Source organism: Colias eurytheme, chromosome 25, assembly GCF_061535395.1.
Source record: "Colias eurytheme isolate Ceu_HAF_F1 chromosome 25, ilColEury1 Martin Lab GWU primary, whole genome shotgun sequence".
NCBI classification, from domain to species: Eukaryota; Metazoa; Arthropoda; class Insecta; order Lepidoptera; family Pieridae; genus Colias; species Colias eurytheme.
This window is the reverse complement of record NC_143004.1, coordinates 1,709,456-1,730,140: the sequence shown is the minus strand read 5'-3', so window position 1 is coordinate 1,730,140 and position 20,685 is coordinate 1,709,456. Positions and strand designations below refer to the sequence as shown.

The window sequence follows — 20,685 nt, the reverse complement described above, 5'->3', positions numbered from 1 at the left end:
AAAAATCATAGAGTTGGAAAATCATATAATCGGCGCCCATCTTATGATCGTTTGTCAATCGAGTCAATCGTCTGTACGAGTGCGTCAGCCTTCTAAGCAAGTTGCATTTTTATATTGATACTTTACGTGGTATTCTGTTATTGTTACTAATTGTTATTGTTGACTTTTTGTTGCTGTTGTTTGCTAAGTTTCCTTAGTTAATTGTTGGCGAAATGCCGAAAAAACTAATTTTGGTACTTTATTCAAATCGATTTCATTTCCATATAGAATATTATCGATTATCGGAAACAATTGATACGATATCAGTAACCGACATCTCTATACGTGTCAAAAATCGATGTGTCACAGAAATCATCTTAGGTGGAAAGGACTATAGATGTCGTAGCAAGATTTTTGCGAACAAAACTAATTTACTTTAATTTACTTATATCGAAATGTCTCAAGGACAAACTTAATTGAAACCATTTTTGTTATTACTGCTATTAAATTTTCACTATCTGACCTACGTTATTTGTCCCTACTGTTATAAACACATTTGTTGTACGGATGTATGTTTGTTACTATTTCACGCAAAAACAACTGATCGGATCTTAGTGAAATTTAGGTACAGAGATAGATTAATTAAGTATATATTATTCTGAATTACCACAAATGCTACTTCTCAGCCAGGTACCACGCGAGTTGTTCCACGGCTTTTAGATACAAGAGTGTCTAATATATTCATATTCAAATATATCCATACTAATAATATTATAAATGCGAAAGTAACTCTGTCTGTCTGTCTGTTACTTAATCACGCCAAAACTACTGAACCAATTAGCATGAAATTTGGTATAGAGATATTTTGATACCCGAGAAAGGATTTCGCCTTTTATTGCGAAATATGTACCACGGGCGAAGCCGGGGTGGACCTCTAGTATTTTATAAGTAAACAATAAATAAATACCATAGTTCTATATTAAATCTTTTATATTTCTTACGTGTCCTAGATGTCCTATCGCCTTAACAATACTAAGACATTGTTGAAGCGTGAAACCGGGATTTTAAGAAAGAAAACAAAATTGTATTGGGATGTCTCAAGGACATTCCGAATAAATATTATTTCATACTTTGACGAATAAGTATACCTATATTATTTTAAGTATATTATCTGTGAAAGACAGTTGAAGTTTTGATTGAATGCTTGATCAAAAAACTATTTCGGAACGATTTATCAAAGAATTAATAGGGCTACAATTATCTATACATTTATAAAATATTAATAAAATAATGTAACAGATCAATTCATGTTATTTTACCAACTAAAATTAAAAGTATTTCAATCGACGCTGTATAGAAATAGTAATGCTAAAAACTATAAATCGTAAACGTTTCAATCATTTCTCTGAAAGCGATTCTATGCATTAGAAAAGATCTAAAATTGATAGTAGATATTTTAGTATCTAGTGTGGATAGGAAAGTAATTTATAAATCTATAAATAAAAGATTAATTCAGGATTTCAATGATATGCATCACATAAATTATTATGTATGTTTAACTGTAGAATGCGTTTCAGGCCAAAAAAATAAAATAATATTTGTTTCATTTGTGTTTTTTGAAAGGATAACGAAACTTGAGGATTAAAAAAAGTATAGAAATTAAGATTTTTAATTAAAACATCACTCACATCACTCATTTTAAAATGAAGAGTTGTCTTAAAACTCTATCTATATTGACTTATGAAAAAATTAACGCAAGAAAAAATATTGCAAATTGGATCGAACTGCACATGGTGTGCGAATTTTATTATAATCGGTTAAGTGGTTTAGGAGTCCATTGAGGACAAACATTGTGACACGAGATTTATATATATTAAGATATTCACTCATTTTTAAAACACTACCCCCGATTTTATTGTTTCGGTCGAGCAAAATTTTCATTCAGCTTTTCTATTATAATAGTGTCCATAAACTGCCTAAAAATTACATTAGCATAGAGAAAAAACTGAAAGCCAACGTCAAAACTCCATTATAGTGTCGCAAGCTTGGTCGCAAGTTCATTGCTCCGCCATGACAGATTTTTCCATGAAAGTTTCCATGAAACGTCAGTGAAATAAAAATAATTGAACATCTAGAAGCATCGATGCATGGCGTACAGCCATAAAGCCTATTTCTTTGTATTGTTGTTCAAAAAATTTAACAATAGAAGGGTTATCCGTCGACAGGTTGACGGAAATCTTTTCTTCGTTTAGTAAAATGTTATGTTGAAAAATTTTACGTCAAGGTTAGTCAAAATCGACCTATTTTGATAGAATACTATGTTAGCAAAAAATTTTTTGTAGATTATAAAAACTTATTTCTGCTTTGATCCTGTTATCGTAATTATTCTTCAATTTATAGTTATATTTATTTAAAGATCGTTATATAGGTTTGTTATTTTGGCCTAAGTATATATTCGTTTCGTTCATATTTTTTTAAGTCTGAGCAAGCAAAAGGGCCGGTGGGCATGGGATGTTAAATGGTCATATTATGATTGTACTAGCTGTGCCCGCGACTTCGTCCGCGTGGAATAGTGACTGCATAGTAGTTACTACTTAACTTTTATTGAATAAACATACCATAAATAATGAAAAGAACTGTTAGTAAAATTTATTACTAAACTGAGCTAAAAAATAAAAAAATAAATGCCTAATTAATTTTCTACGTAAAATTTATTTTAAATTATGTCATATTATTTTTAGGCACCATGGGGGAAGGGAGCAAATTTATTTTTCTTCCTTCCTTGTATGGATGTTTTTGACAATATATCGTGCAGCAACTGAGCGCCGAGATAAACGTCAAAACGCAAAGGAATAGAATCCGCTATCGATACTAATTGACATAAGCGACGACGACGACCACGAACAAAATTTTCATCCAGTCGCAATTTAACAAAATTGTGCAAAACACAATTAGAATAAAATATTAAAATTTCCTGTCGTTCTGGTCCTTGGAATTTTTTTTTTGAGATCAGTGAATGAAAAAATAGATTTTTCGTAGCGCTCAGATTCCTCAGCGCTCAGATCTTTCCTGTCTCACGCCTGTAGTAAATAAACCGTTTAGACCAATTGCAATAAAAATTAAATTAAAAAAAAACCCTGCAGCGCAACGAAGAAAAGTGCATAGAAAAAGGAATAAATAATTTTACAAACTTCCCGAAGATCTTTAAAAAATAAATACCATTTTAAATATTAATAAAAATAAAAAAAACAAAGTCGTCGGGGCTGCCATACCATCATTATCATACTTAAAGTTGTCATAAATGATAGATTATATTTTTTTTTATAATGGTAGATACTTAATTTTAAAGATCGTCGGGAAGTTTGTGAAATTATTATTTATTCCTTTTCCTTCGTTGCGTTGGGTTTTTTTTTATTCTTAAATTTTTAACTTCGGTTTCTTATTTTCATGTAATATTTTCAAGTGAGCGAGATCTACCTCTACCTCCATATTACATTCCTACATCCTATTGATATCTATAAGTTTGTTGCTCCTTGACAATATCTTTTAAGTTGGGCCGTAACCGTGCACAAATTGTAAGTAATGGACCACAGTGGCAAAAGAAGTTGGCAATTTTTTTTCCTAAAGATATCTTTAGGAAAAAAAATTGCCAAGGGCCAACCTATGTGGCTTTGAGTAGAGTTCAAAATTTCCAGGGTGTGGCTATCCTCTCGCTCCTATATCCCCCTCTTCTTTCACAGACTTTCAACCCTTCCCTTTCCACCCCTAGTAAATGGCAGAACCGATTTTGATGTAAACCATATTATCTAATTGTACCTATATCTACACGTCATATCCTGTCGTTTGATGCTCCATTTCCTAAAGTGCCCTATATGTAATAAACGGATGAACCGATTTCGATAAAACATTACTAATTGTAATTCACACGTTGTTCTTTCATATTTTGATATGCCGCTTGAGTTATTTGAGCATATTCGATTATTGTTCATTCCCACTTTTACCGCTGTAATCTAATAAATGAATAAACCGAATTGGATAAAAATATAACTAATATTTTTTTCCACATTCCCACTTTTACCTCTATATACCTAGGTATGATAAATGGATGAACCGATTTTGATACACTTTATCTAAGAACCAGCGTCGGAAAATATGCTGCCTAACAACAAAACCGCATCTAATTCGGATTACCTGTTAGCAAGCTACGGTGGTACAAACAGACACACACACACACACACACAGGCACACATAGCGGTCAAACACTTATCACCCATCTTTTTGCGTCGGGGGTTAAAATATAATACGACATATATAGTAAGCATAATTCTAATTTGACCCCTCCCCCCTACTACATCAGCTTACCCCCCCACCCTTGGGGACTTTCGATATGATCACCTGGACGTTTATAAGGAATAACTGTAGCCTATAACAGATAACTTACGTTTTATCGTACACTGTATAATAGTGTACCATAGAATGCCTTAGCAAATGTTCGCCGTGAATACTTAAATGGTCATAACTTTTTTATTTACGAACCGATTAACATGAAATAAACACTAAATGTTAAATGAAGATTACCTCAATATATTAGTGAAAACACCATCGTAATTGGATAAGCCGTTTCTGAGATTAGCATGCACAAAAATACAGACAAACAGACAAAAAAAAATTTAACTACAGTTTTGGGTTTGGGATCGATTTAATAATAACCCCTGCTAAATTTTTTTTTCATATTTTCATTGTACAGACATCACTTTTCTAGAATTTTATTATATGTATTGATGATGATTGACCACGCGCAAGGTTACTAATTTCCACTACATCCTCAGGCAAATCGTCAATTTTTATGAACATTGAATCTGTAAATAAAAAAAATCAAAAGATGACTGTACCTAACTTTATTAAAAAGCTAATAAAGTTTTATCAATAACTACAGTGACCTTCTTTGGGCGTTTAATATAGTCTTGTAAAAATTATAACTACATACAAATAAAATTTCATCATTTTCTTATTTTGTCATAACTTTAACTAATTAAAAACATGAGTCTAACACGATCACTGTTATCTACTATTACCTATATTAACTGTAATGGTGTCTTGTTTGACATCAAATAATAAACATCTACCCTCACTTATAAAAATTTAGTATATTCACATGAAATATAAGCGCACTCGCTACTCTGGGAAGATATGAATTATTTATCTAACTTTAAAAAAAACAACCTCACCAACATCATAATAATATTTAAATTATAAATTTCCAAGAAGCGTTAATATTATGTAAATTGATTTGATTTTAATGAAATCTCATAGATGGCGCCGTTTTAAATTTGTCTTTATACTACTAAGATTCATTATACTGTTTCTCTGCTAAAATTACTTAAATGACGTAGTTTTTATAGTGTAAAGGTAGACAATAGCATGGCTTACTCAAAAACAACATTTAAACATGAGTCTTAAGATTGTACGCTATCGTAGTACAGAGAATACGTAAGAAAAATAAAGGTTCACAGCTCCTCCCCCGCAGGTGATAGCTTGATTATATGTAGCCTATAGCCTGACCCGACCAGTTAGTAATATTCATGCAAAATTTGAAGTCAATCTATGCAGTACTTTTCGAGATTAGCCCGGACAACCATACAGACAAACAGACAAACAGACAAAAATTCTAAAAACTATGTTTTCGGGTTCTGTATCGATTATAGATCATGGATTATGTATTCTTTTAAAAAAATATTCAATGTACAGTTTTGACTTTCCTACGATTTTATTATATGTATAGATTACTATGTACTACATACATACGTAGTAATAATACCTTAATGCATATTATTAACAATTTTAAATTAAAATACAGTTATCGTACTATTAATATATTGGCTATAAACAAACTATTTCTCTTATTTTGCGGTGCTGATTTTTAATTCTAGCTCTACAATTAATTCCCTTTGACTCTAACGTAAATAAGTTTGTAAGCTCGACTTAAATTTCAATTTACCAATGAATTCGTTATCTTAGAGGACAATGAAAACAATTGAGGGTTTATCTAAATAAATGCAGACATTAATTGGGTTTGAAAGGGTTTATTTTTCAGGGTAAACGGTAAACTGTATCCATTAACGAAGGTTTTGTAAATAAACACCCTTTTAGTAATATTATCGGCTGCTTTTGTGACGTTTTATTTTTAGTGTTGTATGAATAAATGTTTTAGAATGCGCTAGCCACGAAAACTAAATAACCCAGGGTAAAAACAACATGGGACATAATTATATAGCTTAAAACAATAAAAAATAATATAGTTTTCTGTTGGTGAAAGACTCTTAAAAATTGATGCTGCATTTTCTGAGTTTATCTTTTACAATCATTTTAAAATATCAATTCATTCTCCTTATTACCAAGAAAAGCGAGCTCTATACTATCTCAGAATCCATTTTATCGTACACTTTTATGATAAACTATGGTACTTATAAGTTTGGGCTTTGAAATAGTATTTTTATTCATATTTAGATGTGCTATCAATCATAAAACAAGTAGACTACAAGCCCGCATAGGACAAAAATATGGGTCAAATGAACCACCATGGGACATATCTAGAACGATAGCAGAGCAAAAAATAATAAGATTCATCACTATGCCGTCACTTGTAAGCTGTCCAACTGAGTGCAGATGAGAATAGAAAAGTACAGGTAGACTCGGTAAATTTTGGTCATATATTTTTGTACGGCATTCTTAACCATCGATAGATCCATTAAAAATAATAAGAAACCGCTCAGTGCCGTACAAAAATGTGGGTCCACCAAGTCGGAATTTTTATTTAATTTCCGAGAGTTACCGGGGGTAAATTTGGTCATTTGACCATGTACGGCATCTGTGTCATACTATTGCTATACTGCTTTTAATAGCACTCAAAAGTACTATTAAAAGCAATGCCGTCAAAAAATAATTGTTCTTTTAAATGTATACCAATAATCATCTTAATTTCATCGAATTCTTGATATAAAGAGCTGTAAGGTCATTTGACCCTGTACGGGAACTTTTTTTTTAACATGATATTGTAAAATTCAATTGTTGTATAGTATTGCCGTTCAAAAGAAACCGTTCTAAAAAAAGTTATAGAGAAATGCAAAACCAGAAATTTTGTTAATGTTTAAACATCGTAGATTAATGAAATATAATAGTTTTCTACACTTTATCCGTTGTTTTAAATAGTATTAACATAGATAAATTAGGAAAAAACGATGCCGTACATTTTTGTGCAGACCACATCTTTTAGGCTGATGAAAGCGACGAAAGCTACAATTTTAAGAGTGCTTTATGGCCATTTGATACAGTACGGCATTAACATATTTTTACCCAACTACGGCAAAGCAAAAGGAGGGTTATGGTTGTTTACAGGTCATGTATGTATGTTCATCTATTCCCTCGTAACTTCTAAACTACTTATCAGAATTCGACAAATGACATATCATTAGAGGCGTCTGAATTGTTCACTGGATAACCAACGACCAGCTAGCTAAAGGCTATATGGGGTTTCACAAAATCTAATGTGGCGCCCTCTAGCGGACAAAACATACAGAGTAAAAAAATAAAGTTAAGATAAATATGCAGTGTTTGGTATCATTTGAAAGCGCTTTACTTGTACATTTTGAATATGTATATATTACTAGCATTTGCTTGTGACTTTACCTGTATTCATGGACTGATTGCATATAATTCACATCTTTTCGTTCATAGCTTTTTTATTAGTTCATCAATTTAACGGAGTCCATTCCACCTGACTCCGACTTTCCAAGGTGATAATTAACCACCTCGAGCTTCTTAATATTAATGTATATTTATATTTTATTATAAAAATATAAAGCAAATATTTCGTTATATGGATTTTTTTCTTTTTCAGATTTTTCCCCTTTGAACCAACGAAAATGTACGGCACATGAAAAAATATTATCTATGCATAAAATACTTTAAAAATAAATTTATTTCGTGTTGTGTCAAATGACCCCCTGGAGTGGGGAAAGAGAGGGGATTACAACTCTCGATTTTTTCCCCTTGTCCCCATGATTTTTGTACGGCGTTGCGGAATAATGGATTAAAAGCAGTATAGCAATAGTATGACACAGATGCCGTACATGGTCAAATGACCAAATTTACCCCCGGTAACTCTCGGAAATTAAATAAAAATTCCGACTTGGTGGACCACCATTTTTGTACGGCACTGAGCGGTTTCTTATTATTTTTAATGGATCTATCGATGGTTAAGAATGCCGTACAAAAATATATGACCAAAATTTACCGAGTCTACCTGTACTTTTCAATTCTCATCTGCACTCAGTTGGACAGCTTACAAGTGACGGCATAGTGATGAATCTTATTATTTTTTGCTCTGCTATCGTTCTAGATATGTCTCATGGTGGTTCATTTGACCCATATTTTTGTCCTATGCGGGCTTGTAGTCTAAAGTTGGCTTTAGGTACCCTTAATCAAAAAGTTTGGCAAATTTAGGTACCTATGAAACTTAGCCCTTTGAGAGCACCAGTTTTTTACTAGTTTTATCATAGATAAATTTACATCATTAGTCATCGTCAATCTGGATATTTCCTGAACCCATTTTAAAGAGTTCGCTTTCTGCTCTGGACCCGACTAATGGTATCTTTTGTTGTTGAAGGTTAGCGTCCGTATTCACAAACGACTTTCCGGAAAGGATTTTTGATACAAATGTTACGTTATGAAATTGTAAGAAATAAATTTTGGTATTTTTGGTCGAGATTTCCATGTGTTTCTTATATTCATTTACAGAACTGTTGTTTTGTTACAAATTATTCGCAATATTCGCTTTTGCCAAAACTCATTCTTAAAATTACCTTTCCCACACGTAATATTATTTCTGTAATATTATTTAGTAAGCTATAGGTACGCAACTAAATAATATTAAAGAATATGCTATAATCAGTTAAAATTAATAATAATATCAGTTGGAAGTGCTGTAACTCTAGGTCTTTTAGGTATAACATTGCCTGCTGAATAGACATATCCTTTTATAATAGCCACTGTGTTAGTAAACAATATAGAACAATGCATACCTGAAAATAAAGCAGTATTTTGCACAGCGCATCTCCCAAAAACCACGTCTCCGTCACATCCCACAAAACCGTAGCTGGCAAACAAAACAGAATCACCATGAAATCAGCTACAGCCAAATTCACAAGGAAGTAATTAGTCACTGTCCTCATCGAATGGTTTCTATACACGGCCACACACACTAACGAATTCCCGACCAATCCGATGATGAATACTGCTGTGTGCGTGGCTATCAACATCCATTCGTAGGTTCGAGGATAGATGTAGTCATTCAACATTGAAATGTATTCCGCTCTTGATAAGTTACAATATTCAACAGCACCAACGCACACTTCTGTGTCATTTTCTTTTTCTTTAGCATCTTCTAGCTCTATGCTTGCTTCTTTCTTATCTTCCTTGATCGCTCTTTTAAATCTATCAAATACTTGTCTATCTTGAATTTCATTATAATATACTAAAGGGTCTTCTTCATCTTGATTATTTTTTTCTAAATCTTTTCTTAATTCTTTTGTATCTTTTATATTTCTCTTATCTAAAATCGTTGTTATTTCAATCTCATTATATGATTCCAATTGCTCATACGCTTCATATGTATAACTATTTGCTAAAGTAAGTATAACAATGACTAGAATTTTATTCATTTTTCTTTGGTAGGGTTTCCTTTTAGATCTTCATGTACATTATTTAAGACCTGAAACAATAGAAATAAATAATTAAATTAAGTTATTCTTTACTTGGCTTAAATTAGATGACTTCACAAGGTTTAGGTGTTTTTCTGAATCAAAAACAGATCTATGCTTCTGAAGATATCCTTTAAAGTCCCTTGACTACATTATATGTATGTGTCTTCTTCATGTTACAGTTATAGAATTGCTGATAACTAGCTTTTAGTTAAGTCATGGCGTATTGATAAAAATAACTAAGCTTATTGTTCTAGATATTTTAATCGTAACAGATCGACTCAAGCAACTGAATTTATATTATTTTACTAGTGGTCCGCCCCGGCTTCGCCCGTGGTACATATTTCGTAATAAAAGGTAGCCTACGTCCTTTCTCGGGTATCAAAATATCTCCATACCAAATTTCATGCAAATTGGTTCAGTAGTTAAGGCGTGATTAAGTAACAGACAGACAGACAGAGTTACTTTCGCATTTATAATATTAGTATGGATTAGTGGTAACATAAAATCGAACTCCTTGAAAAGATTACAGATTTGGACGTCGTTTGCCTTCTGACGTGACTGCTTTGAGAATTGCAGATTCATTGCATTTAATAGTTTCCTTTGCGATATCAAAACTTCTGTTGGCTCTATTAGGAATACGGTTTATATAGCATTCCTTTTCATTGAAAATTCAGTCTGACTTGAATCAAATTTACAAGTTGTTTCTACGAATGTGAGGGATTTCTATTTTGTCAGCATTTCTAGGTAACTAACTGTGTTCTGAAACTATGAGGGTATTTAGGATTTTATCATAGTGTAGTTGTAAATTTAAGCCATTTGCATAAATTTACAGTTACGTAATTAAATTTAAATAACAGTATTATATTTTATTTCTGTAGGTACTTAATCACGTCTTTATACAATAATATCAATGAAGATATCGTCTATACTTTACACATTGCAATAAAGGAAAACTAAATGTATTCATGTTTTCACCACATTCTAACTATATTAACAAAAAAATGGGTATATGCAAGAAAATAAAAATACATTCTTACATCATCATATTGAACTATGAATAAAAATTCAATAATTGATTATCCTGAGTCCTGACCATGACATTCATTACAATTTGTTCTTTCAATTATAATGTAAACAATATTTGACGTCATCTATTAAGTCTTCCCTAGACGGTAATGCAAGCTTGATACGTAAGAATTGTCAAGCTGCTTGAGTCAAACATAAACTCATACATTTATACAGTTCGCGTACAGCATGAGTATAGTGTATGAAACACTAAGGTTTTGCATGACCTTTTTACTAGTATAGAATACTATAATATAATAATATTATCAGTGGCATGATATACATCGATCTACACGATCAAGCGTGCAGGATACAAAATATAAAGCACAATAATCAACTACCAGCACGTAGTTTACACGTCATTCATTTCAATAATTATAGGCCCACCACACAATAGGCAGCGTTGGCCCAACAATTGATTATCGATGTTTGCCGCCGTTTGAAAAACATCTACAACGATGGCCGATCATAGACATTTAGACCGTCGACACTACCGTGATTGCCTCTACTCGCACAACGCTGCCCATTGTGTACAGGGCCCATTAAATTAATGAATCATTCATGCATGTCATGCTGCAATATCGTCTAGAGACAACATTACTACGAATACAAACACGCCTAATTTAAACAAGCAAGTGGTATTGGATACAAAAAGGTGTGATATAATTATGTTTACATTCAATTACGCCATTTTATAAGCCTATTTCATTAAAACATCTGCGAATAATGTTAATAACACTTGTAACGTAATGAGAAGATGCTTAATCTTTAAAGCTTTTGAAATTTTCGGCGCCTGTTTCTATGGACATTATAAGCGTATTTTAATGCTGGGAAAATTTGTGATCTTCAAATTATTTCCATAAGAGGGAGTTAAAATCAAGTGATTTTCAATTTGTACCATCATTTTTATTCAATAAACTTTTATATTTAACTAGCTGTTGCCAGCAGCTTCTCGTGCGTGGAAAAGATAAGTTTTCATGGTACAAACTTCCATCTCCTATTTTATCTCTTTGGAATTGATCAAAATCCTTTCCTAGCGAACGTCTCCGTCCTAACATCTACCTGCATGCCAAATTTCAGCCCGATCCGTCCAGTTGTTTGGGCTGTGCGTTGATATATCACTATGTCAGTCAGTCATCTAAAACACTTACAGTGCCACAAACTTAACTGACCCGGTGACGATGTCGCTGATGTCGATTTTAGTTCGTAGTTTTAGTAGTTCCAGTTTTTGCCACCGGGTCAGTTAAGTTTGTGGCACTATAATCAATTAGATATACCTTTGTATTTTACATGACACTATTTTGTTCTAAACTAAACAAAGTTTGTACTGGAACTTCTGCTAGAAAGTTAGGATAGATGGATGGATGGGTGTTAATCTTTCACGCATAAACAGCTGATCGGATTTGTTTGAAATTTACTACAGAGATAGATTATAGCCTTAATTAGCACATGGGTTATTTTTTTGAGTTCTTTTCCAGGTATTAATCTATTTTACTAGTTTGTTTGCTCGTTTGAAAGCGCTTTTCTCAGAAACTATAGGACTGTTTTCAAAAATACTTTTTTTACCGTTAAATATTTACGTGTAACAGGATATAGAGGTAATGTGTTGGTACTACAGGCGAATCCGAAGCGGAGCGCTAGTTACGCTAGTATACGGTACCTACAATCTACATAGTACGATCATACAGCAAATCAAAAACCAGAAAAGAACATTAATTAAACAAAAATTGTATAGTTACCTATCGAAATTGAACCCACACCTTTCTCCCTATAATAAGGATTACTAACCACTATGTCATAAGCTATTATTTTCAAATTATCAGACACATCTGAAGCAACGTATTAATCTTGAAGATAGCGCTCGTTTGTAATACGAGGAGCTATTACATAATTTATCTTTGATTTATAGCAAGGGTGTTAGCAAATTATACGTATTAGTAACTATGCCATATTATGTAGCATTGTTATTGTAAGTATACATGAAACGCAAAATAATCCGTATATAGGGGAATAATCACTACTAATATCTTCTTCTTCTTATATATAAAAATGAATCGCAAAATGTGTTGGTAAGCGCATAACTCGAGAACGGCTGAACCGATTTCGATAATTCTTTTTTTATTATATTCCTTGAAGTACGAGGATGGTTCTTATGTAGAGAAAACGTAAATATACGTACCACGGGCGAAGTCGGGGCGGACCGCTAGTTATAAATAATAATAAATCCTTATTGTAACTAATCCATACTATCCATACTAATATTATAAATGCGAAAGTAACTCTGTCTGTCTGTCTGTCTGTTACTCAATCACGCCTTAACTACTGAACCAATTTGCATGAAATTTGGTATAGAGATATTTTGATACCCGAGAAAGGACATAGGCTATTTTTTACCCCGGGACTTAGGATAGGTTTTATCCCGGAAATCCCACGGAAACTATGAGGGACTTTCTTTGACTGCGCGGGCGAAGCCGGGGGCGGAAAGCTAGTACTAATATAAATGCGAAAGTTACTCTTTCTGTCTCTTCTCCACGCCTGAACTACCGATTTGATTTTGATGTTATTTGGTACGAATATAGTTTGGAATCTCAGAAAAGATATTGTGTAGGTTTGATACCGGAAATCCTACGGGAACGGGAATTATGCGGGCTTTTCTTTGACTACGCGGGTGAAGCCACAGGCGGAAAGCTATTAAGAAGAAGATTTGTTTATTTGGCCGAATGCGGTAATCTCAGTACAGTAAGAATATTTTTTTTAGTGTTACACATTCCATTTATTGAAGAAGACTTTATAATATAACTAGCGGTCCGCCCCGGCTTCGCTCGTGGTACCTACATGTTTAAACTATCCTATCTCTCAAATTGGATCGAACTGCACATGGTGTGCGAATTTTATTATAATCGGTTAAGTGGTATAGGAGTCCATTGAGGACAAACATTGTGACACTAGATTTATATATATTAAGATATGACTTATGTTATAAAGCGGACACATTTTAAAAATCTACTACTGACTCTCAGTCTTTATTTTGAAAAATTCTAAATATTAGGTAGGTACACGAAAAAAAATAACATTGAAATCAATAATAAATTAATAGAAATCAGCTCATCAGCTTGTTGATCCTTCGAAAAGTAATTATATTGTATCATAACATTCTTATAAGAGCAATATAGATATCAAAGAAAAGTGATAATATTCACTGTACCTAATTCCATTTTTACGCAAAATGACACGAAAAATAGCTCGTCATCGTCGCTCCACTAAACTAAAATTTATGTCAAATTGATAAAGCTTTTTATTATCTATCTTCCTTCATTACCCTACTTCCATTTTAGAATAAAAAGAAAAAAAAACATCTTTTTAATAAACCGACATTACTTAAACGACGAAGGCAATTTGTAGGTACTTTATTATTTTTAACCGACATTCCCAAAAACACAGGAGGTCCTCAATGCACTGTATTTTCACATGCTTTTTAGGGTCACATGTATATATGTAACCAACTTTGCTTTCGACTCAATTTTGATCCGCTTAAAACTGACAGATTTAATATTAACTTTGTACACTTATCAAGGACCAGTGACAATACATTTCCCATTTTTATCCTACTTCCTATTTCTTGTTTGTTTTATGGTTGGTTCAAGGGTTGGTTACTCGATAACTTTTTTCGTTTTCAAGCGTTATTTTTTTTTTTTGATAGGAAATTGTCAATTCGTCCAATATAAAATGTGGAGTACCTAATACAGATGGCCTTTTTTGTAGAAAAGCATTATTGGGCACCGATTTCTCTGAAATTGAATCTTCTTCTTCTTATATATAAAAATGAATCGCAAAATGTGTTGGTAAGCGCATAACTCGAGAACGGCTGAACCGATTTCGATAATTCTTTTTTTATTATATTCCTTGAAGTACGAGGATGGTTTTTATGTAGAGAAAACGTAAATATGTACCACGGGCGAAGCCGGGGCGGACCGCTAGTCTATTATAAAAAAAACAGCGGGATATCTAGGAAGACATAATAGAGGAACATTTATTAAAGTGTTTCTACAAATCGCAATGATATATGAAATGATAATGATCTATTATATCCTAGTTTCCGTATTACAACGGATATTTTTCCATTTCCTTTTCATGAGAGTCGTTAATGATGATCGGAATTTGATCACCATCAAACTCTGTAGGTATCGATACACCTTATATTACACTATAACCTTTACAATATGATTCCCTATATATCTAGTACCGATTCTGATATTACTGTATTGTTGTGAGTGTTATTGTCGAAAGATCTTGTGAAGGAAATCTAGAAAGCGAAAATATTAACAAAAGTTACGACTATTTAAACTTCACAAAGGCAGGTCATTTTTTGGTTTTTTTTTTGAAGAATTAATGGCCTGGTTACATAGAAGACAGGACAACGATTTTCGGGCCAGGGAAAGTGATAGAACTAAACGACCTATATAGCGCTGTCCACACTGGAAATATCTAATACTGAATTTATATTTTTGGTTTTATGGCATTCAAATGCTTTATAAATATAAATTTATAAAGAATAGAAAAAAATCGATCACGAGGCGGGACTCGAACCCGCATCCTTCGCGCCATTCCGGGGCGGATGCCTGACCAACTCAGCCACTCGTGACCCGCCAGAGCAATCGAATTTATTCTATTCTTTCAGTTTTATGTGTCTGAAGGGACACACCGCGCGCCATCTATTGATATGATTAACAACCATTTCAACCAATATGAAGCACTTTTCAGTGAATACAATATTGTAACGATGGAACACGACCTTTTTTGTTGAATTTATATTTTTGGTTTTATGGCATTCAAATGCTTTATAAATATAAATTTATAAAGAATAGAAAAAATTCGATCACGAGGCGGGACTCGAACCCGCATCCTTCGCGCCATTCCGGGGCGGATGCCTGCTAAGCATTTGAATGCCATAAAACCAAAAATATAAATTCAACAAAAAAGGTCGTGTTCCATCGTTACAATATTGTATTCACTGAAAAGTGCTTCATATTGGTTGAAATGGTTGTTAATCATCTCAATAGATGGCGCGCGGTGTGTCCCTTCAGACACATAAAACTGAAAGAATAGAATAAATTCGATTGCTCTGGCGGGTCACGAGTGGCTGAGTTGGTCAGGCATCCGCCCCGGAATGGCGCGAAGGATGCGGGTTCGAGTCCCGCCTCGTGATCGATTTTTTTCTATTCTTTATAAATTTATAATATCTAATACTGCTTAAGACATCATGGTGCAGGCACAGTATTACAATATTATTTCCTACAGTAAGGAAACGCCTTTGATGTCGCGCGATGCCGCCGCCAGCGTAGGTACTTACGCTGCCACACGAAAATACGCAAGGGTTGCAACAAACGGGAAATAAAACAAATGTGATTATTAATATTCTGATGAAATCATTTATTCATATGTACATTCAAAATAATTGCGATTATTAAATCTGATGTTATTATTTGTTCAACCCTTGGCATGCCTGGTGGGCATAAGTTACACTCTATGCCTGGTGGGTCTCTCAGACCCCGATTTTAAAATGGTATTTTTTTCTATAAATTTTATTATGTAAGGTGATTTAATGATTCAAGACGCATGCTTAAAGGGCAAAAAAGAGATAGTAATAAAAATCACATTAGAAATTAATCAACTTTATTAAAATATTTGAAATTAAACTTTTACTCACATTTTTAAGCAACATTTCATGACTATAACTTTGTTAACATATAATTAGTATCAAAAGTAATGAGATCATAATCAGACTTTAATCCAGTGTAAGGCACTATCATATACTTAATCTAAATAACAAAATAATTAGTCTTCATCACTTGCATTTACACTTTGTAAAGCTTTGGTTTGGTAACACTTTGCGCATGGAAAAATCGAGTGGTCAAGACAAATGTGAAAACTAATTGTCTCACAAATGTACTAATGGATGGACAGAGGCACCTCCATTTCAGTATCCGAAGAGGTGGAGCCTGCATCATTTTCTTCCTCCTCAATCAAATGCAACTAAGTCTTCCTCATCCAACTCTTAGAATATTAAACTAGCTATATCCTCGTCTGTTAGTTGTTTATTAATGATTAAACTGAAAAAAAAACAATAAAATAGGATAATGTAATGTACAAACTAATATTATTTAACGCTAAATTCCAATATTTATAAGAAAAAAGAAAAATAAATACTTACAAAATAAAGTCACGCCGTATGCCTGGTGGGGTCTGTGGGACCCGCACGCACTTTAAGAACATCCTTTTACGCTCGTAGCTCGCCTCGGGCTGAGGAAGTGGGCGGAGGGCATTCCGCGGTTAGTAACGGCCAGCTACTAAAAACGGTGAGGCGCGAAATTCAAATTTAAACGAACTACAACGATTCGCGCGTTGGTGTGGGTCTGACAGACCCTACCAGGCATGCCAAGGGTTAATATATAATTACAGATATTGCACTGCTAAATATTATTTACGTGGATACATTATTTTTGAATGTTCTTAATTGTATATTATAACATTTAACTAAGTAATGCATTCGCATTGGGATGTACAATCTGATTAGAAAATAATGAGGACAACATATTATACATAGCTTTGATTTTAAATTGTAGGTATCTGTTGAAGATACAATTAATACAATCTTTCTGAAATATTGTTTCCTTCTGGGATTTCAATGTAGATTTACATCCGCAAACGGAACAGTTTGTGTGCCCCATAATAGAATATGTAAGTACCTGTGTATAATAAAATTATTACACAAAAATACGACTGCGTCCGTGCGTCGTCCTTTCGCGCTAGGTAAGGCAAACTAAGCGTGTTTGCCTTACGCGGCCCGCGTCGCCCGACCCCCCGCCAGTTCCCCTCCGTTTCTCTGCACAAGTACATTCGCTTCCGTACTGTATAGATATTGTAATACTGTGGTGCAGGGCTGCTAATAATCTATAGGTACCTTAATGTTATAAAGCTGAAGAGTTTGTTTGAACGCGCTAATCTCATGAACTACTGGTCCGATTTGAAAAATTCTTTCGGTGTTAAATAGCCCATTTATCGAGCAAGGTTTGAAGGTAATTTCAGGTATTATCATCACACTAAGACCAACGGGAGCGGAGAAATGCGGGTAAAACCGCGGGGCACAGCTAGTACTTTATAAGTATTGCAATATATTCTTATTAATATTAATATTGACACGTGCTCCAGTAGATATTTTTAGATAAGGTATTGTTTCTGTGAAATCCAAAATCCTTGTGCTATTTATAACAAGATGAATTCCGATATACAGGGTGGGAAGTTTGAATGGGATCTGGAGGAAAAGTACTTGAAATACTGGAGATAGCAAATTTGCGGAAGGGGAACTTTCCTTTATTTTTAAAAAGCAATAGAACTGCATTTATATATTTGCAAAAATTCACTTCTCACTACCGGGTTGTCGCGATGAAGAATCGAACAAGCTAAAATTTTAAATTGTTAGCTTGAGGCATGGTAAAAGTATTTTTCCGCTAGGACCCATAGAAAATATTATGTATACCCTGTATACCCACAAAATATTTATACATTAACCAATCAGTCAGAAACCTTAAATAATAAAACTTAGACCTGTCGATTGACATAATTCGATTATTGGTAAAGATCAAACCGACTGTTTAATTAACGTTTTTCTTTCTTTCTTAGATAAGGTAAAATATTGAATGAATCGAACTTATTCAAACGAAAATAGATACAGTAAAGGTCAAAGAGAAAAGTGTTTCATTGATTTGTTTCCGCGAGAACTAGTAATGAAAAATAAGATAATATATCAACATAACTTTCAGTAAAATCAGAACAAAATCTTGTTTTTTTTTTAAGAAGTCTGTAAAAACAAAAAAAAAAATGTTGTGTGGTTTTATGAAACCACGGTAAAAGTGAAACTGTTCGAACGGTTCCGAACACTGCTTTGTGTAGCGCATGTCGCGTGACGGTCGGCTGCCGAGTAGGTATACCTACTCGGCAGCCGCGATACACGCGACATGCGCTACACAGACCAAAAAGTTTGAGACGATGTAATAAAAGTTTCACTTTAAAATGTGTGTGCCAAGCACACGTATCAGAAGTGGAAGTCTTTGGCAAGATTCAAAGATACCTAAATCGTCGCCTTACTCCACGACGTGACGGTATTGTCATGATGCGACCTTGGAATTTTACTCTCAACGCGCCTAAAGAAGTTTGACTTCAAGAATAAAACAATGGTTGTAATTGTTGTTTACTTTTGTATGTTATTTTCAATATTTTTTAGAGTTTACATTCAATAGGTATATAAAACTATTGAAATCAAGATGAAGCCTGGACAACAATCTATTGATAAATTCACAATATTTGCTCTTTGATAAACATATTATTTTATTTTCACATAAAAACCTTCATATTATAGTCTCGAGAGACTAACAAAGAGCTTATGTTTCTATTCTTTATTATATCTCTTTTATTCATTTCAAATATTCACAAATACTCAAGCTACTATATCTTGCAAAAGCCAACAAAACATCAGCTAAACTTATCCCAAAATCTATTAAAAAAGCAGACAGATACATTCAAAAATTTTCCAACAAAATGTACTCCAGATGAATATTGAGTCAATAGCTCAGCTTATCCCAAAAACTATTAAAAAACCAGACATTCAAAAATTGTCCAACAAAACGTACTCAGAACACACGTATACCGATCATACACAAAACCCCAAACAACATCCCAGGTTAATCCACTACGTAAACAGATCGCTGGTGAATTAAAAGGGAACATTAATAAACACGTATTTATAAATCAAACCTCGTATTTACATTTTTTACAAACATCTTGTCTCCCGTCTATTAACGCCTGAAACGTAAACATGGAGCCGTAAACAGTGGCTGGCCTTGTGAATTATCGAAAATATTGCCTCAAACATTGAAGATCATTCACGCAGCGAAACGAAGTCGCTAGCTGTGTATAAACGCTTGCTGAGTACGTCAAAATCTATACTAATACTAGCGGTCCGCCCCGGCTTCGCCCGTGGTTCATATGAAAAATAGATGTTGGCCGATTCTCAGACTTATCCGATATGCACAGAAAATTTCATGAGAATCGGTCCACCCGTTTCGGAGGAGTATGCAGACTAACATTGTGACACGAGAATTTTATATATAAGACTAGCGGTCCGCCCCGGCTTCGCCCGTGGTACATATGAAAAATAGATGTTGGCCGATTCTCAGACTTACCCGATATGCACAGAAAATTTCATGAGAATCGGTCCACCCGTTTCGGAGGAGTATGCAGACTAACATTGTGACACGAGAATTTTATATATAAGAAGATTATAAAGATGAAGAGTTAATATTATACTATTTGAAAAATGTAACTGATATAATAATATGAAAAGTGTTACTACAGCATTTCATAGGGTAACTATTGAACCTGCTTTCCATAAGAAATGTAAATAAGTTATTTAAGTATTTTGTATGAAAAATTGAAATAATTTAAAAGCAATTACAGCGTATTATCGGCTCTTCTCTTTAGAAACTTCCGAAAATGATAATTTATGACAATTCATAAACTAAGTTTGACATTCATTTTGTACATAATCCTTAATTTACCGATTTCAAGAAAAGGAGGTTCTCAATACCTTTTCCTTATCCTTATTACTTCAGAAATCCGTTTATTGCTTGATTGTGAAAATTCTTCTTAGAATCTATAAATGTCATAAAAGAAATCCAGTTCAGAATAATGTCTATTATCGAAAATCAATGACATATTTTGGAATGCTTTTAATGTTACTATGAATATAGATGATAAAATTTAATTATTCAGAAAACGTATTTTGAAAACATAAAACACAACTAGGTATGAGAATAACAACGCA

The 20,685-nt window shown here is 33.4% G+C and overlaps 1 protein-coding gene across 1 annotated transcript in view; it reads right to left on the bottom strand.

Annotated features, from left to right (window-relative positions):
• Positions 1 to 20,685, bottom strand: part of LOC149897450 (orexin/Hypocretin receptor type 1-like) — a 92,244-nt gene that overhangs the window by 24,700 nt on the left and 46,859 nt on the right. The window contains exon 2 of the mRNA XM_090116377.1: positions 9,060 to 9,748. Within this exon, the coding sequence (XP_089972503.1) occupies positions 9,060 to 9,698 (639 nt within the window). The 5' untranslated portion in view covers positions 9,699 to 9,748. The remainder of the gene's footprint in view (positions 1 to 9,059; positions 9,749 to 20,685) is intronic.